The 23500-nt window shown below is 57.4% G+C and overlaps 10 protein-coding genes across 10 annotated transcripts; 4 read left to right on the forward strand and 6 right to left on the reverse strand.

Annotated features, from left to right (window-relative positions):
* Positions 1 to 1114: 1114 nt before the first annotated feature.
* On the forward strand, positions 1115 to 1843 carry QBC33DRAFT_561352 (2',3'-cyclic-nucleotide 3'-phosphodiesterase; the record flags this gene model as incomplete). The annotated part of the gene is made up of 2 exons (XM_060430126.1): positions 1115 to 1569; positions 1648 to 1843. The coding sequence occupies 2 exons, from the start codon at positions 1115 to 1117 to the stop codon at positions 1841 to 1843; spliced, it is 651 nt and encodes a 216-aa protein (XP_060281280.1).
* Positions 1844 to 2052: 209 nt separating this feature from the next.
* On the reverse strand, positions 2053 to 4002 carry QBC33DRAFT_180642 (uncharacterized protein). Its single transcript, XM_060422439.1, has 2 exons — positions 3581 to 4002; positions 2053 to 3528 (listed from the first exon to the last, which is right to left on the reverse strand). The coding sequence occupies exons 1-2, from the start codon at positions 3904 to 3906 to the stop codon at positions 2151 to 2153; spliced, it is 1704 nt and encodes a 567-aa protein (XP_060281281.1). The 5' UTR covers positions 3907 to 4002; the 3' UTR covers positions 2053 to 2150.
* Positions 4003 to 6218: 2216 nt separating this feature from the next.
* On the forward strand, positions 6219 to 8234 carry QBC33DRAFT_180725 (uncharacterized protein). The gene has a single exon (XM_060422440.1). It carries the CDS (start codon positions 6363 to 6365, stop codon positions 8049 to 8051), a length of 1689 nt encoding a protein of 562 aa, XP_060281282.1. The 5' UTR covers positions 6219 to 6362; the 3' UTR covers positions 8052 to 8234.
* Positions 8235 to 8918: 684 nt separating this feature from the next.
* QBC33DRAFT_517271 (DUF427-domain-containing protein) lies at positions 8919 to 9475 on the reverse strand (the record flags this gene model as incomplete). The annotated part of the gene is made up of 2 exons (XM_060426180.1): positions 8919 to 9253; positions 9325 to 9475. 2 exons carry the CDS (start codon positions 9473 to 9475, stop codon positions 8919 to 8921), a joined length of 486 nt encoding a protein of 161 aa, XP_060281283.1.
* Positions 9476 to 9878: 403 nt separating this feature from the next.
* On the forward strand, positions 9879 to 10758 carry QBC33DRAFT_561356 (uncharacterized protein; the record flags this gene model as incomplete). Its single annotated transcript, XM_060430127.1, has 3 exons — positions 9879 to 9929; positions 10051 to 10128; positions 10258 to 10758. 3 exons carry the CDS (start codon positions 9879 to 9881, stop codon positions 10756 to 10758), a joined length of 630 nt encoding a protein of 209 aa, XP_060281284.1.
* A 539-nt stretch (positions 10759 to 11297) lies between these two features.
* QBC33DRAFT_545653 (NUC185 domain-containing protein) lies at positions 11298 to 13894 on the reverse strand. The gene is made up of 2 exons (XM_060428582.1): positions 12426 to 13894; positions 11298 to 12348 (listed from the first exon to the last, which is right to left on the reverse strand). The coding sequence occupies exons 1-2, from the start codon at positions 13845 to 13847 to the stop codon at positions 11665 to 11667; spliced, it is 2106 nt and encodes a 701-aa protein (XP_060281285.1). The 5' UTR covers positions 13848 to 13894; the 3' UTR covers positions 11298 to 11664.
* Positions 13895 to 15854: 1960 nt separating this feature from the next.
* QBC33DRAFT_180763 (Swi3-domain-containing protein) lies at positions 15855 to 17566 on the reverse strand. The gene is made up of 3 exons (XM_060422441.1): positions 17088 to 17566; positions 16959 to 17034; positions 15855 to 16896 (listed from the first exon to the last, which is right to left on the reverse strand). Exons 1-3 carry the CDS (start codon positions 17312 to 17314, stop codon positions 16054 to 16056), a joined length of 1146 nt encoding a protein of 381 aa, XP_060281286.1. The 5' UTR covers positions 17315 to 17566; the 3' UTR covers positions 15855 to 16053.
* A 1-nt stretch (position 17567) lies between these two features.
* Positions 17568 to 18537, reverse strand: QBC33DRAFT_180776 (uncharacterized protein). The gene is made up of 2 exons (XM_060422442.1): positions 18389 to 18537; positions 17568 to 18334 (listed from the first exon to the last, which is right to left on the reverse strand). The coding sequence occupies exon 2, from the start codon at positions 18065 to 18067 to the stop codon at positions 17774 to 17776; it is 294 nt and encodes a 97-aa protein (XP_060281287.1). The 5' UTR covers positions 18068 to 18334; positions 18389 to 18537; the 3' UTR covers positions 17568 to 17773.
* Positions 18538 to 19335: 798 nt separating this feature from the next.
* QBC33DRAFT_180818 (NADH-ubiquinone oxidoreductase complex I, subunit 21kD) lies at positions 19336 to 20608 on the forward strand. Its single transcript, XM_060422443.1, has 4 exons — positions 19336 to 19457; positions 19525 to 19541; positions 19612 to 19817; positions 19967 to 20608. Exons 1-4 carry the CDS (start codon positions 19398 to 19400, stop codon positions 20248 to 20250), a joined length of 567 nt encoding a protein of 188 aa, XP_060281288.1. The 5' UTR covers positions 19336 to 19397; the 3' UTR covers positions 20251 to 20608.
* Positions 20609 to 21117: 509 nt separating this feature from the next.
* On the reverse strand, positions 21118 to 22349 carry QBC33DRAFT_456240 (glycosyl hydrolase family 61-domain-containing protein; the record flags this gene model as incomplete). The annotated part of the gene is made up of 4 exons (XM_060424802.1): positions 21118 to 21171; positions 21282 to 21989; positions 22051 to 22200; positions 22263 to 22349. 4 exons carry the CDS (start codon positions 22347 to 22349, stop codon positions 21118 to 21120), a joined length of 999 nt encoding a protein of 332 aa, XP_060281289.1.
* Between the last annotated feature and the right edge of the window lie 1151 nt (positions 22350 to 23500).

Below are 23500 nucleotides of genomic sequence, written 5' to 3' on the forward strand. Positions count from 1 at the left end.
GACTAGACGACCAGGTTATGGACGCGCTGCGGGCCCGGCCCCCCACCGCCAAAGCCGACACCGATGCCCTCGTCGCTGACGCCCGGGACGACGCCGATACCCGCGTCGCTGCCGCAGAGAAACGGGCCGAGGAGGCTGAATCGACCCTCAGAGAGAAGGTCAAAGCCTTCAATGAGTATGTTAACCGCCGCGAGGCTGGAAGCGGCCGAGGCGCATGCCCTTGAATGAGTAGAATAAGACGTTGGTTGTGGCTGTCGCCTACGCAGACAGAGAAGAGGGGTTTTAGTCGAGCAAATATACTACTAACGGATGCTCGGCTTGCTGGGACTTTTGGCTCCTGATTCTCGCCAGGTTTCTTGGATGGCTTCGAGCGAGTTTCCAGCAAAGCGACAGAAGCTTCCGCCGAAGGTCACCTCGTGGGTGACTTCACTGACCTTCGAAGAGTTAGCCGCGTATCAGTCCCGCCAGTGATACCTACGTACCAAGCGCTGGAAGGGACGAGAGAGGCCCTCAGCCTCGGACTCGTCCTCACCCTCGCCGACAGCTCCGCTTGGCACTCCCATCTAGAGGCTGGGGTTTCGTTCGCACTCGGCGTTTGGACAACGCCACAAATCCTAGTGTGTTTCGCCCTGGCTTCCCCAGTCATCCCGTCTAACTTTACTGGTGGAATGAACCCCGTCGCGGGAAGGAGATAGCACACAACCTAATTCTGTCATTTATGGTCCTTGCGGGTCTCCTGCAGGGCGACTGTGCCAGGGGGGCAGGAGTCTTCTGTGTGCCCAAACATATGACAATTGCCGGAGCCTGTTCATGAAGTTCGGCATTTTAGTCCTACGACTCCCTTCAATGATGTCCTGCCCTGCAGGTAGGTAGATATTGCGTCCTCTTCCACAGGCAGCTCGTTTGCCGGTCAACACAAGAGAGGAGGTTGTTCGCCAAGGTGTGTCCTGGCGATATCACTGGGCGTGCACAGACCCCTGCCCACAGAGTGAAACATCACCTTAGCTCTCCCAAGAAAATGTTTCCCTCCATCATCAACAGTCCCATCAGCACCTGCACACACACCCAAAAGGGGGAAGACAGCCAGCCGCCAAACGAAACGAAAAGAGCAAAAATGCCCGGTTCCTTCCTCTGGCTAGTCCCTCCCGCCTCCCACCCGCTCCACACCATCCTAACCAACCTCATAACCACCACCCTCCCTGCCCTCCTCTCCCCCTCCCCCCACAACCCCACCTTCGTCCCGCACCTCACCCTAACCTCAGACATCCCCCCGGACACACACGGCCCCGACCCCCAGGCCTGGCTAGACTCGATCCCCTGGCCCAGCCGCCCCGGCTCCGTCCGCGTCCGCCTCCTCCCCTCGGGGCCCCGCACCGACGACGACGCCTTCTTCCGCCGCTGCTACCTCCCCGTCGACCCGGGCGGCGGCGTCGCCGATCTGGCCGCCCTGGCGCGGGCGTGGGCTGTCGAGGGCGAGGGCGGGGCTGAATCCGGCGCCGGCGGCGAGAAGACTGCCGCCTGGCTTCAGAGTTGGTTGGCCGGGTTTGGGCCGCATGTCAGTCTTGTGTAGTATGTCTTTTTTTCTTCTTCTTTTCCTTGGCTTGATTACCCCCCTCCCCCCTGGTGGCTGACGTTGATGTCTCAAAGCGGCAATGACCCGATCGACGAGGCGAAGCTGGATGAGGTGAGGAGAGCGGTCCGGGAGGCCGGGGTTAAACTCGAGGGCGAGGCCCCCGTTTCCGGCGAAGACGGGTGGGATGGCTGGGAGGGTGGGGTTATCTGGTTGATCCCGGCCGGCAGGCCCGTCAGTCAATGGAGCCCTATTGCGACCCGGGAGCTCTGACTGTTGACCTCTTCCGAGTTCCGTCTGGAGATCCCACAAGCTGAGCCTATCGCACGTCTTACTTGTATCTGTATGCCTGATCCGTCCAAGCCCCGCCTCACGCCATATCATCTTAGGTTCGGGGTATCATGTGGGCAAGTGGGCAAGTGGGTATGTAAAAATGTGGGCATTGATCAAATGTCATTGCAAAATCAACCTCTGTTCACGCTACATGGTAGTACAGATACCTTAGTACATAGAGCGCATCATCATCATACTCCGACCAACGCCACCCAAATCCGGTTCGCTTTTTATCCCATCCACCGGTTTACCGAAAGCGACGCTTCAAAGCACCCCTGCCATAATCATGTCCATTTGCCTCCCTGGCCCGCTTTGGGACCACTTCCAATACGTACTTCTGTTGTTTGTTGTTTGCTGGTGTCATCCTATCAGAGACACTCTGCCTTCCGGGTTCCCTCTTCGAGGCGGCGATCCGATCCCTGATCTGGATCCTCCGCTCTTCGATTCTTATGGCCCACAGTAATGTGAGCAGGACTTCCTTCGACGGTGGCACGGCTCCGTTCAGCCAGGTAGTCCCCTGGCCATCGGGCTGCTGCTGCGACGGAAACCCGTCGACTGCGGCCGTCGCCGACGCGCCGTCTCCTGGACCCCGGACGACTTCGTGACTCTCAGATGACGCCAACCGCAATACCGCCATCGTCGCATCCATAAGTGGACGCGCCAGAGTGGGGCTGCTGGATAGGATCTTCCGGAGAGATTTGAGTCTTAGGGTCGAGGAGCGACGAGTCTGCGACTGCGCAGTCATCTGGGTGCTGCTGCTGCTGCTGCTCGTTGGCAGAGAGGACGTTGAGTTCGTCATTGAGGAATTCGTTGATGTCGAAGAGCTCCATGTTCTGGTGGCCCGTCGGGGGGAAAGGGAAGGCTGAGGTGTCGTCACCAGCCAGATGATCGTATTCAAGATCGAGGGAGTTGGGGGAAGCGAGAAGCCCGCTTTCAAGGACATAGCGATCTGCATCAAGGGCCGCTGACATACTGAAAGCATCACTGACGTGGAGGTCAGAAGAAGCTGGAGCGGCAAGAGCAGAGCTAGAGCCGGATGGAGCTGTGATTGGGACGCCGTCAGCCACGACCGAGACACTTCCGCCGACCGACACTGCAGGTCTTCACACAACATCGCGGCAGGATGTTGTGTCGCATCGGGGGAAGTGTTCTCGGGGGTAGCGGCGCCCACAGCCTCATCCGGGGTTGCGGGCTCATCCTCCTCTTCATCGGCAACAGGGCTGAGCGCAGGAGAGAGCGCGGCGGGGTTGACTGTGCTGTTGGACTGTGTGGACATAAGGAGATCTTCATAACACCGGTTTCCATGCTCGAGCGAGGTGCTGTGGCCGTCTTGAGAGCCGAAGAGCTCCTGCGAGAAGGTAACCGGGTTTGGCCGGAGGCCATCAAAGGGTGGCGAAGACCTCGGGACAACGCCCGAGGTACGTTGGAACTTGTGTAGCTCCTCGACAAGGGTGAGGTTGGTCTGTTGGACTTGACGAAGCATCGACTCCAGTTCCTGGTTCCGTCGCTCCAATGCCTCAACCTCGAGGCGTTTCCGCTCTCGAGATGATTGAGCGGCACGCCGATTCCGGAGAACACGCTCGACTCGGCGTTGCTCCTTCTCGTCTTCCGTCTTGGCACGCTTCCTAGGAGGGGGTTAGACGGGGCACAGTTTGAGGGATTGAGGGGCTAGCGTACCTCGGAGGCAGGTTCGTCTTCGGCTCTGGGAGGACTTGGCCCCACGACTTCCTCTTCTTAGCCGCCCTCTTTTCCGAGGCGGTAGCGCCTGGGGTGGAAGGTGACTCTGGAAGGCTGGTGGTCAAGCCCGACAGAAGTGAAAGGTCGGAGTTCTTCTCGTCGGTGAATGACTGGGGAGTCATGATCTCAAGGGGGTTCATGGTTGTCGCCGGCGATGAGCCGAAGAGAGACGGATACATGTCGCCCGGGGTCGAGAGGAAGGACTCGGCGGGCGAGTTCTCGAACTTGATGTCGGGCGAAGGAGTCTGGCTATCCCAGGAATCCATTGTGACAGGAGGACTTGGTTCTGCGTGCTTGTGCTGTGATCAGGTGATTGCTGATCGACTCGTGGTTTGCGAGGGCAGAGAGTGCAGAGAGAGAGGTGGTTTGACCGTATCAAGGTGCCGTCCTAGTTCCTCAATACAAATACGTCAAGATGGGGGCGACGTGCTAATAATGGCAGTGCATAGTGAATGACGACTACAAACGACGACTCGATGAGTCAGCCTGTGAGTCAGAAGAGGGTTTAGGCGGGCACTGTCGCCTGAACGACTGTGTGGTTGGCTGGATGGACGAAGAGGACAGAGTGTCTTCTTCGAAGGTTTGGCTTTGGGTGTCAGGAACAGGCCTCGCTAGGTTGGGGGTGTGGGAGACACGTCCTCTCTTTATGGTCTGGCCACGTATTGCCAAAAGGGGCTGCGGCCTGAGGCAGCATGGAGTACGTAGTCGACCTCGAGGGCCGATTCGTTGATGTGATTGGTGGACTTGGCGAACGGACCTGAAGGGGGCGAGACAATATTGGGAGAGCCAAACAGGCAAGTCGAGAGACCAGCACAGGGATGGCAGGGGTAAGCAAGTGAAGCAGTGGGGCCGGATTGCTTCGTAAGGGGCCGAAGAGCTCCACCCGCACCAACCACCCAACCAACCAAATGGCGAGAACTGCCCACTGGCAATCACCGATTGTCTCACACCACAGGGAGGCACAGTGCTCATCCTCGCTCCAGCCCCTAAACATAGCAGCATCTCGTACCAACATGCTCGTGAAGGACGGAGCCGTATGGGGCACAGTCCGTCTGACAATGGCTGATATCATCATGTCTTTAGGATCCGCCCTTCGCTCAATGCCAGAGAGCGCTGACACATGTGATGCACCGCCCGGAAGATGGAAGTTGGAATCGCCTGCATGCACCGCATCCACTCCCTCCACAATTGTTCCAATTTCATTGATGCTCGAATATCTTCCCCCATATCATAGCTATATGGCCGTTGCACTATGCTGTTTTCGCATTCATTTCGCAATTACTATGTGACCGTCCCAGTTTGGTAAGCGGACTCGGCATATTAGGCTTCCTGCCTTCCGGTAATCTATTGCGTGTGGTGGGCCATTTTAAAGTATTAGCCTGAAGCGAACCCCAGATTTCGTGCAGGAGACGAGGGGAGACGAGGGCATTTGCGCGCCGTGGGCCGCCTCGGAGTCGGCTCCCGAACCAGCGCCAACCAGGAACTCCAAAATGCCGCGAACGACTAGAAGTTTCCATTTCCCGCTTTGATTAATTTGACTCCGACCTCATTTGACGGATGGCAGAGCACACGATTAATGCGACCACTGCGAGTTCCGTGGCGCAACGTCGCCGTCGTGGAGGCGGGCCGAGATAGTACCTAATTCAAAGTTTCTCCTTGCCTCCAGGCTACAATCTGTGCCGACTGTGCCTCCCCTTATTACTCAGTAACCTCCTCAACCTAGTGTACTGTGTAGTGGCCGTAATCATCCTTCCAATCCCCCTAAAGTGGATTCGCCCCCGGTTTGAATGGCACCTTCATCGACAGGCATGAATAAGCGAATGAGAAACTCGCAGGCTGGAGGCTGTATGTTGGAGGCTGTTGGAGGCTGGTCCTTCGTTCCGTTCCGCGGCTGGCACGATCCATGGATCTCTAACGCTCGTCCAACTTCAAGAGGATCGGCCGCTCCCTCCGATCATTCCATTGCCCCTTTTGGCAATGCGTAGGGCCCCCTAGCTTCCGCTTTGTGGTTTGTGGGCCCAGCGCCGCCCAGCCTTCCAGGGTCCAGCAGCAACCCCCCTACATGTGTCGGATCTCGGGGCAGGGCGGCTGCCTTGGCATACTCTATTTGGCAGGCGAGGGATCATTTTGACATCCTGGCGAGGATGGAAGCTAGGTAGCCGAATCCATTATCTCGCACGGAAGAACGATTCGAATGAAATGGGCTGGGGACCTGACTGGCGGGACGGCGGCACGTGGGTGGGCGCAATCCCCGGGTCGCTCGTCCAAATCGGATTATTTCGTTCCGATAAGCAAGTGCGGCGGGGATACCTTGGCACGTGCTTGGTACCCATTGGCATGGACGTGGTGGTTGTTTATGTTCTGGTTGCTACAAAGTGACGCTGCCCTTTTTTCGCCGACACTTACCTGCCTACCGTCCCACCTGCACGTCTGAGATCTTCTTTGCCCAAATATGTGGTTACAGACCTGCTGTCGCTGATTCCAAGCCAGGGATCGTCATCCATGGCCTCCAGCGGCGCATCTGACGATGACATCAAGACCGATACCGAGTACAGCTCCACCGATTGTGCTGATGCCACAGATGAGGAGGGAGACAGTGATGACTTAGACGACGTCTCGGACGATATTTCCGACGGCATTTCCGACGACAATCCCGACTCTGCCCCGGACGTATTGGGCATCTACACCGGGCCTGAAGCAGACGCTGTCCTGGCCCGAAGTCATGCACGCTGGCACACCGCCCTCCGGGCCGCAAGAGCCGCGCGCCCCCGGCGAATTTCCTGATAATGCCTTTGACCTCAGGGGGTTTTTGCTCCGTATCCCGGCCTTGCCAGACTCCACTCCCCATGACTGTAGAGGCCTTCAAGTTCATTCCACTTGGACAAACTCCGACACGTCTTGTTCCTTGCGCGAGAAGACGGAGAAGCCTCACAGCATCTCGCTGAGGGATCCCCGTCCCTTCACAGTCACCGCATCAGCAATCAGCTTCCAGGTGTGGGACGGTACACCAAGCAATGGTATCTTCCTACTTATCTTGGGCTGGGCATATATCCTTAATGCTACGGTCGCCGAAAAGCAAGGGCTCCCGCTCCAGATCCACTGTTTTGATGGGCCGATACCTCCAACCCCACCGGCGCCTCCGATACCGCTTAATATAAGCTACGCGACACCAGAGGAGCTCTCGTGGTGGAAGGTGCTCACCACTCGAGCAACAACATTAACCGCTGATGGTCTATTTCTGCCATGGTCTCTCATAGTAACAGATCTAGGCGGCCTACATATTCTGGGCCATTGCAAGGACCCAGGTCTCCGCAAGCTCCCATCAACCACCCAGCCTGCAGCATACCTGGCGAGATTATGCTCGGCTTACAACCTAGGGAGCCAATTCTCGGCAGCGCTTGCGGCAGTTCTTAGCTTTCGGGTCCGTCGCAGAACTCAGTCTCACGCTGTGACAGTGCCAAAGGCCCGGTTTTTGTCACCTTGCTTCACCAAAGTTTCCAGTCTCGGACTCAGTCAACCTCGGGAATTCAGTCATCTCAGCTACTACATGACGTTGGCTTTATCCAACCACGCCTTGCTTGTCGTTCTAGAAAGCTTGCTGTGGGAGGCTGATGTCCCATGCAACCATGCCGGACAGTGGACTCGGCCGATTCGAAATATTTTCGGGCCCATCGTGGAAGCCAAGGACTACGAGCTCCTTGCGAAGGTCATTGCTTTCTCATCGGCAAAGGCAGCGCCATTGTGGCTGGGTACCCTGATTTGTGGCGAGTATCCTTACCTTCTGGAGTCGATTGACTGGAGCAAGTGGTATGGAAGGACAACTGTTGATGTCGCTGCATGGACAGGCACTGCAAGGTCCTTCATGACTCTACCAGGTCCAGGTCCGTATATGCGGAATGGATCTGTTTCCAGATCAGATGTGTGGCGGCTGCGTCGTGATTTGCGAGATTTATATGATCAGGACGAAGATGATTATACTCTCAAACCCCTTAGGCCCTGGCGTCCCTTTGGAGCCATGCGACTCGAGGACGTAGAGATAGAGCTGCACAGCCATCTCCATTGCTCCCATCAGTGGATTTACAAACATTGGACTTGGCTTCACAGCTCCGCTACAGATACTGGATTCTCCCCTGTTGGGGCAAAACCGCCGACAGAAGAGACCACACACCTTGCGCAATGCTTAGAGCAGTATCGCAGTTCTGCTGATGCCAGGGCCATTCGGAGAGTCTCCCGAATGAGCACTGACCTGATATTCCGCTGGTGTTGGAACCAGGTTGAGAAAGGCTTTACCGGCCATGTTGTCCCCGCATGTCATTACGGTGAGGTACCGTTAAGGAGCAAAGACAGCTTGGTTGACTCGGAAAGGATTCTCGAATGGATCAACACGGCAGGTTCAGCCTGGAGGGTGTAGCCAGAAACTGAGTCGGAGGCAGCATTCGTAGATTAGGCTGCAGCCAGACAAGTAGGTAAGTACTGGTCATGGGCTAGACTCTTCATCACGAGGACAAATCACCACGAGGCTCAGAGCTGGCTGCCCAAAGTAAAATATGCAGCTAGCTTCGTTCGGTCAGCGTCATGAAGTTTTCGGGAAGCCTTCTCAGCGGGCAGGCGCCAAAGCATCAAAAATTGACCTTTTTCGACAGCCCAAGCCAAGTGACGGCATGTATGGTAGGCCCCACTCTAGTATTCGCTGGGGTAATGTGGGGGAAAGCTGAGCGAGAGACATGACAGTTTAAGACTGAACTGACAGTAGGTACCTAACCAGTTGCAGCACTCGATGGCAGCCCGCCAAGACTTCCAGAATCGCCATCAACGGCTGAGTGCTGCGACCCCTGGAACATGTGGCTGTAGATCGATTGGATGTCATCGACTCGGAAGAGAACATGTAATATTCCCCCACTCTACTTGCATAGGTACCTGTCCAACAACAACCCCCACCTCCCGCTCTCCCGGGATGGGTGGCAGCGGGCAAGGGAATGGAAATAAATGTGTTACATGGCGGCTTGCGGCAACTCGTGGGTAACCCGTCTGGGGCACTTTTCCAATTCCTCACGCGGTTTCAGATCCCTTTGTTCCATCCGCTTGGACTCGTCAAGCGGCAGCCCACATTGGGAATTTGAGCAATCTACATCGGAGCAGATCATACGCACACTGCTGCGAATATATGTATATTGACGGTTGACTGCATGGCCTAGCGGCTGGTGGCGCAACGACACTGACAACACCGACTTCCGAGGTCGCTCGGCTGGACGAGACCTGCTTTCCTCCCCAGCATGCATCATATGAAAGGATCCATATTCCCCCACTGTCCCTTGACGATACCCTCGATATCACTTGTGAGCCAGCCACCATAGAAATCTCCCGGCTGAGGCAGGACCTGCTCCCCGTCGACAAAGCAGTCCCATGGCCCGGCATAGAACGCGAGATAGCCCTTGATCGGCTCGAATGCCTTGGTCGGTTCGTTGTACGACCATATACGGTTTTGTATTGTCTCGGAGGCGTTGATGGGGCTCATCATGGAGTAATACGTCGCCACCCCTTTCCACTCGCATACTGATGTTCGCTGCGTCGTCGAGAGGGGCAGACGAACCGAGGTTGGGGGTAGGTAATATGCTGCGGGGTTTCCACAGCGTCAGTAACACAAAAAACGACAAAACCCGCACTACGTCTAGACGACCACTCACTCGGAGGATGGTGGGTTTCGAGGACCCAATATGCCTCGTGTGTGTCTGCAATAACCTCGCCATGCCACTTGATCTGGATTCGCCGTGGTGTCCGCTCTAGCAACGGCGGTCTCGGAAAGGACTGGACATTGAGCCTGGGTTTCGATGCCATTTTGACGATCCTCGTAGGGAGGGGTTAAGGCAGGTTTAGGCAGAGCGACGCCACTTGAACGAATGGCAGGGAGAAGAAATGCTAGGGTTGAACGCCGTCACCAGCATCCTCCACGATCTTCTTCAGTAATAGTAGTTTCCATTTTCTACATCTTACTAAGCTAGTCTCCCAACTAGCCACTCACTGCTTGGCTGCGTCATCCCGTGGCAGTGCATGTGCCCCCACTTCAGGCCTTCCATTCTCTTTAGCGGCTCCAACCAACCAAGACCAGCGAGGCCATCTTTGGTGTCGCCTCATCCAAACGTCGCATCTCCAACGTCTAACCGGCCATCGAACCGCCCTTCTCTACACCTTTCCCGCCGAGTACCCTCCCACCTAGGCCTACATCAACACTGCCGCAACCATGTCTAATCGACAGCTCTCTCGGGATATGCAAACGGAGTTTCAGGCGCGGGTAAGTTGCCCCTCAATTGCCCCCTCTGCCAAGTTTCCCTACACATAGAGGACATCTACCAACCCTGCCTGTCAAATCCGCGCTGCACATATTATGTCCTATTCTAACGTATCTGGACCAGTTTAACGCCAAACAAGCCCGCCGGGAAGCCCAGAAAGCCGCGAAACAAGACAACGAGCTGAAGAAGCAGATCCAAACAGTACGCTCCCCGCACTCACACCCATAACCCCCCATACCGATGGGGCAAAGAGCCCACGACCAGCTACCAGCTCCATCTTGTCATCTTGTCACACTCCATACTAACGCCATCCCCCCCTTTGTTCAACAGCTCCTCAAGAAGGGCGAGACCGGCCAGGCGGCGCAAAAGGCGCGCATGCTCCTAGCCAAGCAGGCGATCGCGGCGCAGATGGACCAGGCGGCGGACATGGCGGAGCTCTCGGTGGCGCAGATCCAGGCCAACAACGCCATGAACCGGATGACGGCCATGATGGCGTCGTCGTCGCGGACCATGACGCGGGCGCAGCGCAGCGCCAACCCGGAGCGCACTCTCCTGACCCTCGAGCAGTTCCGCTCCCAGAACGAGGAGTACGCCGTCAGCAACGGCATCTACCAGGACGCCATGACCCAGAGCACCAGCGTCCAGGTCACCGACGACGCCGTCCACGAGCTCCTCGGCCAGCTCGCCGACGACGCGGGGCTGGAGCTAAAGCAGGAGCTCAACACGGCGAACCCGAGCAAGGCCGAGCCCGTCAAGGAGTCGGCCGGCGCCGAGCCGACGGCCGAGGAGGAGGACGCGCTGACCCAGAGGCTGAGGGCCTTGAGGGCCTGATCCGCGGCTATCGCCAGGGCTTATCTTTGAGGGTTGGAGGAGTGAATCGCTGCGCCTTTTGGACGGGCGGGGGGCATGGGATACGCAGCTTATATGACTTTGCATCGGATCTGGGACATGGGAATGAATGGACGCTCGCTCTTCGTTCGGGTGGGCAACTGTATGGCGTTCGGGAAAGGACGGATCTCGCGTTATTTCACAGTCGAAGGACAATATATATATAACGAAAGTGAGGTGTCTTAAGGGGCATCTGGAGCATCCAGGAGGTGATGGAAGCCCCTGCTGTTTCCTCGCTACAGGACCAACATGGCAGGACTGCTCACGTTCTAGATGGAACCACCACGTTCGGTCGCCTTTCTATCGATGCCTCTATTAGCAGTCTTGGAACACCCCCCTTCCCATGACTCTGGCAGACCAAGTTCTGCTTGAGAGGGCACATCCGAGAACTCGGTAGCATCGTGGTCTGCCACCTCCCCCTTGGGCGGGTTCCGTCCGATTTGTACTGCGATGTAGCCTGCCCATTTTGTGTCATGAGTCTACCAATATAGACGATGTGTATCGACAAAATGATACAACTCTACAGGCCGGAGGTTAGTAACTCTTGTATATCAATGCAAAGATCCGACCAGTAGTGCTATAATGCCCAGCTCAGCACATAAAAAGGTGTCGGTTACTTCACTAATGCCGCATACCCGAGGGGTCGGCCACAAGAGGTGTCTTCTGCGGTATCTATCTCTCTACCTATGACGCCGCTCCTATGCGAATGATAACTTGATAGAGCTTTTCCAGCCCATGCCCCCAAAAATATACGCCCCCAGGGGAGGAGGCAAAGTGCATCGTCATCATGATACTCTAGACAGACGAGTAAAAACGAAGAAGACAGAAAGAAAAGAAGAGCCAGCCAAATCACATGTACAAGCTCGCCACGGCGGTGATATCCCTCCTGATCATCTCCTGCGCGGCCGCCATCTTGCGGTACAGCTCGGGGTCGCCGATGATGCGGGCCGCGTTCTTGACCTCGCGGCACGTCTCGTCGAGGCGGGTGATTGTGCGCACGATGGTGCCCTCGAGCACGTCGGTCAGGTCGGTGATGTTCCTGAAGCTCGTGCCGCGCGCCCACTCGTGCACCACCTCGACGAGCCCGAACCGCGGCCGGCTGGAGAAGTCGCTGACCCCCTCCTCGGCCGACTGAATCACCTGGTGCGCCTCCTGCACCCCGTTGACGCGCTCCGCGATGGCCACGATCGTCTTCATGCCCCGCTCCAGGCTGCCCGTCAGCGTCGGCGCCGTGGCCGTCTTCTCCTGGAACACAAAGGCCGACAGCAGGGCGGCGATCTCGGCGGGCTCGTAGTCGGCCAGCACGTTCTCGAGGATCAGCTCCGTCAGCACCAGCTCGTCGCCCGAGTGGATCTCGCACGCCACCTTGCCCTTGAGCTGGATGCGCGCCGCGTCGTCGATGAAGGACAGGTCCTTGAGCACCTGGATCCGCTGCTCGTAGTCCGGGAGGAGCTGCAGGTTCTGGTCTGCGAGGCTCGCCCGGAGCTGGTCGATCTGCGTCTTGATGAGCCACTGGTCGTGGCACATGGCGAACTGCGTTGTGGCTGCGTTAGCGGGGTGGAACAATGTATCAATCGGCATTGTCCCTGTTAAAATTCGGCGTGACTTACGTGCTTGAGGAAGTGCTGGCACTTCAGGGCCGGCGATGTGCAGGCTCTCGCCTCGGCCTCCTTCCGCTTTCCTATGACCTCTTGCAGCTGCAGGCTCCGGAGCTTGGAGAGATCCATCTCGTCCCAGATGTCCGAAGTCCACGACTTGCAGATGCCCTGCAGCTTCTCCTTCGCCTTCTGATAGGCCTCGCCGCCGGCGAAGACGTCGGGGACGACCCCCTTGGTGACGAGCTTTGTGAGGCACTCCACCTCGGTGAGGGGCACGTGGCAGGTCTTAAACTGGATGTGCTTCCTCGCCTGCGGGAGGCTGGTGTACAAGGCGCGGAAAGGTGGCAGGAATGGGAGCAGATCTGTCGAGTTGCGGGTTTCTCTCAAGGTCCTGATCTCGAGCACGTGTATCGTCGGGTTGTCGGCCGCACTCTTGATACTTGCGCCCTCGGAGAGTAGGATGCCGGGAGTGCGCACGCCATCCTTCATCCACACCACCAGTCGCCCAGCCGTGAACATCTTGCGACCGACGGGGATCCGCAGCATGAGCTGGTACAGCTCCACGGTCAGCTGCTTGTAGTCCTCCGAGGCTTGATGGCAGCCGTCCATGTCCACGTCGCAGATATCGCACGCGTCGCGCTTGACCTTCGCCAGATCGGCCTCGGACAGCTTGACGGCCTTCTCGTGCTCGGGCAGTAGCTGCTGGGTGGCGTGCTCGGAGAAGGAACGCTTAATCATCTCCTCGATCTTCAACGCCTCGACACGCAGCAGGTTCAGGATCATGTTGTACGTGAGCCGGAACTGCGACCGGAGCTTGGACGGCTCTCCCAGGATCATCTGCCTCAAGTCCGTAACCGGAGGAGCTTCGTCGCCGCCGGGAGGGACGATGATGACGGAGCCGACTGCGTCCAGGCCTCGACGTCCGGCTCGTCCGGCCATTTGGGTGTATTCGCCGGGGAGTAGGTTGCGGAAGGAATGGCCGTCATGCTTTCGGTATCCGGAGAAGACGACTGTTCTCGTCGGCAGGTTCAGCCCCATGGCGAAAGTCTCGGTGGCGAAGAGAACCTTGACCAGCGTCTGAGCGAACAATATCTCGACCAATTCCTTGACAATCGGCAACAGGCCGCCATGGTGAACAGCGATGCCTCGAGCGAGGAGTTCCTGGAGTCTGATGATCTGCGGAAGGACTCGGTCTTCGGGCTTCAGCCGCGCTATTGACTTCTTAATGGTCATGTGGATGGCGCTCTTCTCCTGGGCCGTACAGAAGTCCTGGTTGGATAAGGCATCCGCGTTCTCCTCACACCGCTTCTTGGAGAAGACGAAGATGCAGGCCGGAAGTAAGTTCGACTTCCTCAGGAACTGCACCAGGTGCACCCAGAGATTCTTGTCCTGCGCAGCCGAGGTGAATCCTCCCGGCCGCCCGGCCCGTCCCATGTGCCCGGGAGCATGGCTCGCCCGCGGAGGCCCGCCTCTGCCCCGTTGCGCACCACCGCCTCTCGCCCCCCCTCCTCGCTGCTGCTGGCTGCCGCCCCGCTGAACGGGCCCTCCGCGGCCTCCTCGCTGGTTGCCGCCGCCCCTACCCCGAGAGGCCGGCGCCGCTTCGATGGCCTTTGGCTTGTCGTTACCCTTGAGTGCTGCGCTGGCGTCTTTCCAGCCCTTTTCAATAAACGTCTTGTTCGCGTCCACGATCATGTGGATATTCTTGCCAGCCCAGAGGTAATGTTCGAGAGGAACGGGTCGCTTGGGGGTGGAGATAACGTAGATATCCCTGCGCTTGGTTCGCCCAACCCACGAAGCAAACTCATGCGTGTTTGGGACCGTCGCCGACAGCAGGATGAGAGACACGTGGCTGGGCAGCATGATGATGACCTCCTCCCACACAACGCCCCGCTCAAAGTCGTTGACGTAGTGCACCTCGTCGAAGATGACAAACTCGACGTCTCGGATTAGATCCGCGCCTCGATAGAGCATACTCCGGAGAATCTCCGTCGTCATGATGAGGCAGCTCGCCTCCGGGTTGATCTGGACGTCGCCCGTGAGAATTCCGACCTCGTCAAAGGTCTGCCGGAAATCGCGGAACTTCTGGTTGCTGAGGGCCTTGATGGGGGAGGTGTAGATGGCCTTCGTCATGTGTCTCGCCGCCAAGGCAATGGCGTATTCTGCGACGACCGTCTTCCCGGCCGACGTGTGGGCGGCAACGAAGACGGAATCGCCGTTCTCCAAATGGTAGATGGCCTCTTTCTGGAACGTGTCAAGCTCAAACGGCCACTCCCTCGCCATGTCCGGTACCAGCTCCCTGAAGTTGGGCATCTCTCGGTTGATGTCGACCATGTGCGCCCACTCGCGTCCCGCCCGTCTCGCACTCGACGCAGCGAGAGCACCGTGGGGTTCCAAAGCCGGGAACTCGACCGGCAAGATGGCGTCAATATCCTCGCCATCAACCCCCTCATCGTCGTCCTCGTCACCATCGCCCGCCGCTCCATTGACGGGCATTCTGTCTTGATCGTCGCCGCCCTCTTCGGGAGCATCTTCGGGCTCCTGGTCAAGTACCTCCTCGACCTCCTTCGCCTGCCTCTCGACATCGACATCGGCAGGCTTCCTCCTCCTGCCGAACTCGATACCCCTCTCCAACCCGGGCGCGACCTCGAGCAAGCGGGCCTCGGCACCGAGCTTGATCACCTTATCGAGCTTATTCCTCCCCGTCTCCCCGTCCGCATCGCCAATGCCGGCAGCGCCCCTCAGCACCTGATCCTCCAGCGCGGCCGTGGCCTCGACGCCCTCCAGCCCGCCAGGCGCGAAGGGGAAGAACCCGGCGGCGCCCCTCACAAAATCGGCCCTGCCGGCGGGCTTGCGCGACAGCGACGTGCTGTTCTTGGCGGTGGCGTGCGCCGCGGGTACGGTCACGTTGCGGTAGCCCGTGACGCGGCCCTCGAGCCCGTGGCGGAGGAAGCGGGTGACGGTGCGGGTCTGCGTCGGCGCCAGGCGGAAGAGCAGCGTGTGGTCCGTCGGCGTGTCCCAGCGCTGCTGCAGCTTGTTCAGCCATTCGGCAGAAAAGGTAGTCGACGGCGAGAGGTATTTCTTCTCGAGCGACGCCTTGAGCTCGTCGGCATCTTGCTTTCGTCGCTTCCGCGGTGCTTGCTGGAAGAGGATGTCGTCGATGGTTTCGTCGCTTTTGAGGCATATTCCGGCATCTCCGTCGTCGAGGTGAAGCCTTTGCATGGCTTCCGAGAGATTGGACGCCATGGTGCCGGAGCGGATTTGTGGTGAAGAGAAAATGGAAAGGTTACGGAATGAAGCTGTGCGGCCAGCTTAGGTAGTTGGTGCCAAGGTAGGTTGTCCCGAGTCGTTTTAGTGTGCCAACCCCGCCAACTGTTCCTTTGGTGGGGTCGTCAGGCTACGCACCTTGCCGATGGATGACTGCACCGAGTACCTTCAATAAAGTTGTGATGACGGTAAACCACCTAATTTAAAGAAAGACACAATGGACACGGAAGGCGCTTATCAGCTGAAGGTTGTATGCAATTGACCGAAAGGTTATTTCGGCACCAAAACGCCCCCGCTAAGTCATCCATCGTCGTCGTGAATCTGTACATGCAACGCAAATCGAGCTCGAGTATGTTTGTACTAATCACGCCCCTAATTAGTCCCATAATCCATCCATTTCCGCCATGGCTTCCTCCTCGGCCGCGAAGTCAGTGGTGTCTGTTCCAAGTTCCTTCCCTGCTGATGCCGCCGGTACAGACGGCCTCGACGGCGGGCCGCTAGCCTCTGCCTCCGCCATGAGAGCGTCTAGGTCATCCGTATCATCTTCATCGACTTGCCTCGACGAAGCCTTCGGCTCCCCATCACCAAATATGCTGCGTACCACCGTCTCCTGGGTTTCCTTCCTGTTCTTCAGCACCGATGTCTCTGCTTCTGCTTCCGCTTCAGCCATCAGAGCATCCAGTTCGTCTTGGTCGGGGTTGCCGGATGTCCTCGCTGGCTGCGCTGGCCCGCCCCCGCCAAATATGCTGGTAAATGGTTTGGGTCCGCTGGCCGTGCCGTTCCCCTGTCGCGTGGCTTGGCCCTCTGCCTCTGCCTGTGCCATCAGCGCATCTAGCTCGTCGTCGGGTTCCCCTCCGTGATTCCTCTCCGCTGTCCTTAGGCGGGGCGTCGCATTGTAGATGTCCTCGTCCCCGAACAGATCATCGACAGTCGGAGTGCTCCTCCCCTCCGCTGCCCCCATCCTCTTCTCAAATATGGGAGCGATGCGAGTCGGTTCTCTCGCTGGCGACGGCGGCCGCCCCTCCCGGAACTCGTCGTCGTCCTCCCAGGCCATCGCCTTCGGCTTCCCCTCGTTGATCCACTCCATCCGCTGCCTGTGCATGCTCGTCTTGTGGCCGGCCTTCTCCACCATTGCTAGCGCGTCGAGGAACTTTGCCTTGGGGAAGAGGTCGTCTAGCCAGAGCTGGTAGAAGGAGAGCAACCGGGCCGCGTCGGAGAACTAACAAAAACAGTGGGTTAATGGTCGCCATGCGAATAGCAGTGGCGCTATCTAAAGCTTACCTCGTGTCCTTTTCCTTTGAGCTTCAGATGCTTCGCTCTCCTGCGGAGCTCGGGTATTCCCTTTTCGGACAGAAGCCTGGAAATTCCCAGTCAGTCCCATAGCCCATAATGTTTTGGGCGCAAACCTACCTCGCCTCGTCTAGCTTGACCCGGGGCACTATTGCGCGCTTCTTGACCTCGACCTCCTCGTCAATACCCAGCCCTTCGGGCTCCTTTCTTTTGTTCTTGCCGGCATCTGGGCTGGGTGATCTGAATGGATCTCCGAGATCGAAGTCTTCGTCGAGGAGGTAGCTGTCAATGTCCTCGGCAGCCGTTCTTCGAGGCTCCGATGGCTTTGACGAGGTCTTCGCAGGCATTATGGGAAATTGATCTCCTTCCACTTGTGTCTGCTACAGGGTTATGTTGTTGAGAGAACTTGGCCTTTGACTTTGTTGGATTGAACGCGCTCGACGCGTCTGGGATTCACGTGTGTAAGTGGTGGGGTCTACAGTTGGGTCTTGTGGCTTGACCTGCGCCACAATACCCCTGCACAGTCCCTAACCCTATCACGGAGTTAAGTACTAGGTAGAGTTCAGTGGCAGAGCGATCAGAGAGGTGCGATGCATACGACTGAATGGTTGGATGATCCGAGTAAAATCCTAGTCAAGGAAGGATCTTGCTCACTACCTACCTGAGGCATGGCCAATTGCCCCAATTGTAAGACACCCGTCGCGGCGCAAAAATGATGGCGTCTGTCCTGGTCAACAGCGGGATTTCAATTGCGGTTCCTGCCATGAAAAGTTTCCGGCCTCAAAGAGCTTCCAGCCTGCCCTTTATTAAGCGCGACCTTCCTGCAACTGGCGACTCCCCTCCTGTATCTTGCGACTCCCCTCCTGCATCTTGCGACCGCCCTCCTGCATCTTGCGACCCCCCTCCTGAATCTTGCGACCCCCTTCCTGGATCATGCGACCCCCTACCTGGATCTTGCGACCCCCTTCCTGCACCTGGCGGCCCCCTTCCTGCACCTGGCGGCCCCCTTCCCGCACCTGGCGGCCCCCTTCCCGCACCTGGCGGTCCCCTTCCCGCACCTGGATATTTCCTTCCTGCATCTTGCGATTCCCCTTGTGCATCTGCAGGAAGATTCCGCGGTTGTCGTTTTTTTAGGCAATTTCTTTGTAGTGGTTTTCTCCGCGATCGAAACCCTGGCCGGCCGGAAGTCCGTCCTTCTTGCCCTTGTTTAGGTGACCGAACAGGTAAATCTCCATTTGGGCCGAGGGGTGATGTTCAGTAGAAAAATATGCGTAGTGGTTTGGAGGTGGTGCTGGGATTTGTTTGGGCTCGATCTGCGCAGGCTTGGGATTGGCCTGGGCATTCCTTGGGATCCCCCGTCGCCTCTTCTGTCACTTTGCTGTCAGATGTGGGTTTGGCCATTAGGTGCTACCTTTTCATACCTTTCAACTGGGTAGACCAGGTGCAAGGGAGAAGATATCTCTCGTTAGCACCACCTGTTCCAGGCGTCGCTGTATCCCCTCTCGTAGATAGAGTTTTCGCTTGCTATGTGGAAAAAGGTATGTATAGTAGTTTGGAGGTGGTGTTGGGCATTTATTTGGGCTTAGAGAAGGCGGTGTTGGTATTTTCGAACGCGTGAGGTTGGTCCGGGCCTTCCCTGGGATCCGCACCTTCCTTGGGGTTCGCACCTTCCTTGGGGTCCGCTGTCGCCTGTTCTCTCACCTTTCTGCCAGGTGAGGTTTGGCCACTAGGCGCCCCCTTCGTACCTTCCAACCACCTAGCCAGGCAATGGCAGGCAATCCAAGGTTGTCAGCAGCACTGGCCTTGATGGTGCGGCGGATATAACTCAATAGCAGCAAATCGGAATGTTGAGGAGAAGGCCACAGCGAAGTAGGAGAGAGAGAAGTGTTGAGGAAGAGGAACTGCGTGAGAGGAAAAGAAGAAAAGCCTGCCTTTCTGTATGTCGGACAAGCAAGGCAGTGTAGTCGTTTACTTCCCCTAGCGCCTTGTAGTCCAGAAGATATCTGGTCACAGGGGCGTCACATTGCAAAATAGGTAACCAGAGAAACACCTTCCACGCCATCACTAGCAGCCCCAAGATCACCTATGTCGCAGCACTGGCAGCGACAAGTCACGATAAAAACGGTAACACAGAAGAAAAGGATAGAAATTTTACGCAGCTGTGCAACCATAAATTCTCAGCAGGACTTCATGTGTTATTTTGATTGAAGTTGAGGGATAAGTCGAGAAGGCATCGACGTGGTCCAGGGGATGTCGATGGGCTGAAGTAACTGAAGGTGCGTAGTCACGTGCGAAACTGTGTGACGCCGGCAAGTGGTCAGCTTTTGCCTGAGGCAACAAAAGTTTAGAGCTTCCACCAAAAGCTTCAAACCTCATCATCGCATTGAGCGGAACCGGTGATTGATTGACGCCAAAGTGCCAGTCGCCAGCATGTCGAACCCTCCTTCCCAGACGTATTTGCCGAGCAAGACGGTCCAGACCGATTATCCTGTAAGTCTAACAAGCAATTGGCCCTCTGTGGAGTCGCCAGATCGGTCGCTAATCTTCCAACCACCAGCTCATCGACAACGACCCGTATGTCACTCGTGCAATCTCCCTCAATCCCACGCTCCGCCTACCGGTCCTAATTCAATTGCTCTTGTAGACATTTCAAGCGAGTTCTCCGCTATGCGAGGCCTTCCGACTACGCCCACGGCGTCGTGGCTGCCGCAGCAGGGCCGGGCATGCTCCTCGCCATGGAGAAGTTCGCGCCGTCACACGTCGGCAAGGGAGGATTTGCCAGGGCGATGCGATTAGGAGGATTCATCGGCCTATGTGGTGGCTTCATCTACTTCTACCAGCGATCGATCCGTACGTTATCCCGCTCACGCCCGTTACAAAACCTCGCACAGCATGTGGATAAATGGGTCTATCCCTCCGGGCCCTCATTCCTGGCCCTTCAATTCCGTCGCTGTGGCTGGTGTGACCTTGGAAACCCATAACTGACCGATAGCCCGCAGTCCGCTTCTACGGCATGAGCGAGAACGCACGCGAGGTGCAAATGGACATGCGCGAGATGGTGAGCAAGGTCAAGGCCGGCCAGCCGCTCTACGGCGAGAGCCAGCTCACCCCCGCCATGCAGGGCGTCGCTGCCCGGCAGTCCAGGTACTCGGCGCTCTTCATGGGTGTCCTGCCGTGGTTCAATTTCGTCAACCACAACCAACACGGCGTCGACACAGCCAAGTACTACCAGCAAGCAGAAAGGGAACTCGAGGCCGAGAGATTGTCCAAGGGCACGGCGTAAGTACCGAGGTTAGGGGCAGGGAATCGGCAGACGGCGCGGCTGCGTGTACAGGATCCGGGCGAGGGTGGAATTGACGCTGTGCGTGTATATATGGGGTTGGATGACAGGTATTCACAGGTCTCGAGCCAACAAGCAATTTTTTTCAGGTCTCTTTCTTTCTTTCTTTTGATTGACCATTGCAGCTCCCTGTTTGCGGCCTCGCCATGGACCGCCCACCCCAAGCAATCCAAGTGGAATTTCCAGTTTGAGCGGCAACAGCGGTATTTTAGCCTCTTGCCGCCTGCTGACGAATGGGTAATGCTGAGACCATCGGCCCCAAGCTTAGATGGACGAAGAAGCGTCCCAGAACCGCCATGGATGAAGGTCATTGCCCAGTGGCGCCGACCATCTACAATAAAATAAGACGGGAGATTGAGTGAGCACTATCGCGCCCCCGAACGTCTCCGGAACTTTAGATGGCCACAGCACAAGATGGCCAGCAGGAGAATCATTCCAATCCCTCCCTCTTGCTGCAAGCGCAGCTTAAGACCTCGTGCTTCTCAGCAGCTTTGCCTCAAGGCGGAGGCTGTGTCGATGCCTCTAGCGTACAGATCCCAGCTACTCAAGTAGTTCCTTCGTCTCCCGCACATCATACCGGGTTTTGGTTGGAGTTTCCCAGGAGGATCTAGCCGGCGTCTTTTTTTACTTGCTGTTTTTATTACAGACTGATCTTAAATATGTACAGTACATTGGAGCCTCACTCCCATTTCCTTGCCATCGCTGACAACGCCATAGTATACGTCGGGGATGGCAATGAGTCAATTTCTCAAGTCGAGAGTCACTGGCCACCATTACTCCAACGATATGTCCAGGCCTATCCATACAGCCTCAAGTGCATTGAGAGTAGTACGGTGCCGAAACGTCCTTACAAGTCAGACCAGCCTGGGAGCATTGTCAGTCAGTCAGTCTGTCAATCAATCGCCATCTTTCTCCAACCGAACACGCATCGGAGATCTCGGAAGGGTTGGGGAGTCATTCAAGGGATTACTCACAGCGCAAGTCGTGCAGCCGGTGTAGCCGTTCCCTCCGCACTGTCCATACTGTGCCACGGCGCATCCGGCAGCCCCACCGGCGGACCCGCCCGCGGCCCCGGCGTCGGGGCTGACGGCGCCCGTGTTGACCGCCGCCGGCGCGGCAGCAACGACGGCACCCAGGGCGCCCCCGGACTTGCAGGTGCCCTCGCAGCCCTCGCACTTGGACCCGGCGACCTTGGTGCTACCCCCGGCGTACACGGTGGGGCCGGGAGCGATGTAGGTGGCCAGGGCGGCGTGGATGTTGACCAGGATGCCCGGGTCGCTGGCCTTGTAGGCGCCGGGCAGCTTGACGAGGTCGGGCTTGGCGCTGCCGCCGCCGGAGACGGTGATCTGGTAGCAGCTCATGTACAGCTGGGCTCCGCCGCTGGAGCCGGCCGTGTGTAGGGCGAGTGCCTCGGCGCGCAGCAGGTAGTCGCCCGCCTCGATGTCCGCGGGGATCTTGACGTCCAGCTTGCCGCAGCACGTGTTGAGGTCCTTGGTCCCCCAGTAGTCGTCGTCGGCAGAGTTGCCGCCCTCCTTCTTCGCCCACGAGTCCTGGTAGATCTTGAACCAGCCCGTCGAGCCGTCGGCCGTGCTGGCGTCTGGCACCTTGGTCAGGTACGCCATTACGGGGCCGTAGTGCGCGCCGCCGATCGCCTCATTTCCGCACGCACGGTCCCCGGGTTGCTGTGGAGGAGATCGTCAATCATCTAGTGTCCCTCTCTTCGCGAAGTTGAGGGGTATTTACCTGGTGCATCTCGATGGTGACTGACCCGCCGGCCTTTACTGGGCATTTCGCATTGACCGGCTTGGTCCCCGCGTTACACCGAAGTTCGTTGCCGCCAACGTTGGTGACGGGTGTGTTTGACGTCGGCATGCGGACGCATTGTGACCCGTGCTAGGACAGTTAGCAACGCCCGACGACTTTGCCAGGGGATCGTGGAGACTTATCATGTCGACGCCATCAACCCACAAGTCCTGGAAGATGGCATGACTGGAAACCTTGGCGACAAGAGCCGCAAGGACGATAGAGGCTCCTGACTTCATGGCTGGCTGGGATGTGGGATGTATCCTGGGGGAGGGGGTCGGTCACTACGGGCAGTATTGACTAGAGAGTAGGGCCAGAAGTGGTGAGAGGGATAAGGAGGGAGAAGGGAGGACAGACACTCTGCCAATATATACCGCGACTATAAGCCTTCCCGCGTCTTTCCCGCCATGCAAGAGGGTCGTCATAAGATCCGTGCAATCAAAAATTCTCGGTTGAAAACGCGACCGAGAAGGGTATCCGGCTTCTCGAATGCCCACGTCGACCACCCACCCCATATCCCCCATATAGCGTCCTCCCTTACCCCACGCAGAATAGGACCGTTCGGCGGCAGCCATACCCCAGGTTTGAGCACATTCGGTTGCAGAGAAGCAATTTGTATTCCCTAACCACGAGGTCGGCAGTGGGGAGGGTGCGCGAGATACCATTGGGTGCGATGCTTCACGTCAATATATACACCCAATTTACCCGGCACTGCGGCAACCAACACCGGCTTGGATCCCGCTCGACGTCGGCAAAAGTGGCGCTGGACGTCTTCTAACTCTGACATATTAGGATGGAGGGACACATGCCGAGCGGGCAGGGAGGCTGGATCTGGGGGGAGGGGTCAATTAGAAGCCGCCATACACGTTCATTCTGCTCCTGAGTCGAGGTCATGTGAAAGGAAAGATCTGCCATTGTTGTTCCAATGAGTTCCCCGGTCCCATGGCAAGTTCGGAATGAAAATGTGAGGTTCCCGACTCTACAGTTCCTGGCATAGCTCTCCAGTCAATGCCCCTTACTCGGTTTGAGTACCGCGGCCAAGCCATCTGACGACACCCATCCATGTAACCTTACATGCCCTACCGCCCTTGGCCTCAACCATTATATAACCAATTTCCGCCGGTGGCTGAGATGAGATCATGTGTCTTGGCTACATGGCAGACGGGACAAGGCAGCGAACCAAGATCCAACTGTTAGATCTAGATAGCCCCCACAACTATCTCTGTCAATAATACCCCCCAGGTTAAGGGGCTACAACCCTTCCGAGTCCTTACGCACAATATAATTTCCCGGGAAGATAGAGGGATATCAGGTAGGTACTTCCTTCTCTTTCTGGAGAGTAAAATACAACATAAAATGGCCGCACGCCGGGAATGCGTAGGAGAGAGGT

The sequence above is a fragment of the Phialemonium atrogriseum genome (assembly GCF_030411735.1).
Source record: "Phialemonium atrogriseum strain 8032-3 unplaced genomic scaffold QBC33scaffold_21, whole genome shotgun sequence".
Taxonomy (NCBI): domain Eukaryota; kingdom Fungi; phylum Ascomycota; class Sordariomycetes; order Cephalothecales; family Cephalothecaceae; genus Phialemonium; species Phialemonium atrogriseum.

Coding starts and splice junctions, on each gene's coding strand:
- QBC33DRAFT_180642 (XM_060422439.1), bottom strand. CDS start 3,906: ATGGATTCCTGGGATAGCCAGACTCCTTCGCCCGACATCAAGTTCGAG. Junction 3,529..3,580: donor AAGACGAACCTGCCTCCGAG/GTACGCTAGCCC, acceptor ACCCCCTCCTAG/GAAGCGTGCCAAGACGGAAG.
- QBC33DRAFT_180725 (XM_060422440.1), top strand. CDS start 6,363: ATGCACGCTGGCACACCGCCCTCCGGGCCGCAAGAGCCGCGCGCCCCC.
- QBC33DRAFT_545653 (XM_060428582.1), bottom strand. CDS start 13,847: ATGGGACGGGCCGGGCGGCCGGGAGGATTCACCTCGGCTGCGCAGGAC. Junction 12,349..12,425: donor GCCAGCACTTCCTCAAGCAC/GTAAGTCACGCC, acceptor GCCACAACGCAG/TTCGCCATGTGCCACGACCA.
- QBC33DRAFT_180763 (XM_060422441.1), bottom strand. CDS start 17,314: ATGCCTGCGAAGACCTCGTCAAAGCCATCGGAGCCTCGAAGAACGGCT. Junction 17,035..17,087: donor GTCAAGCTAGACGAGGCGAG/GTAGGTTTGCGC, acceptor GGGAATTTCCAG/GCTTCTGTCCGAAAAGGGAA. Junction 16,897..16,958: donor TCAAAGGAAAAGGACACGAG/GTAAGCTTTAGA, acceptor TGTTTTTGTTAG/TTCTCCGACGCGGCCCGGTT.
- QBC33DRAFT_180776 (XM_060422442.1), bottom strand. CDS start 18,067: ATGCACAAGGGGAATCGCAAGATGCAGGAAGGAAATATCCAGGTGCGG.
- QBC33DRAFT_180818 (XM_060422443.1), top strand. CDS start 19,398: ATGTCGAACCCTCCTTCCCAGACGTATTTGCCGAGCAAGACGGTCCAG. Junction 19,818..19,966: donor CTTCTACCAGCGATCGATCC/GTACGTTATCCC, acceptor GATAGCCCGCAG/TCCGCTTCTACGGCATGAGC.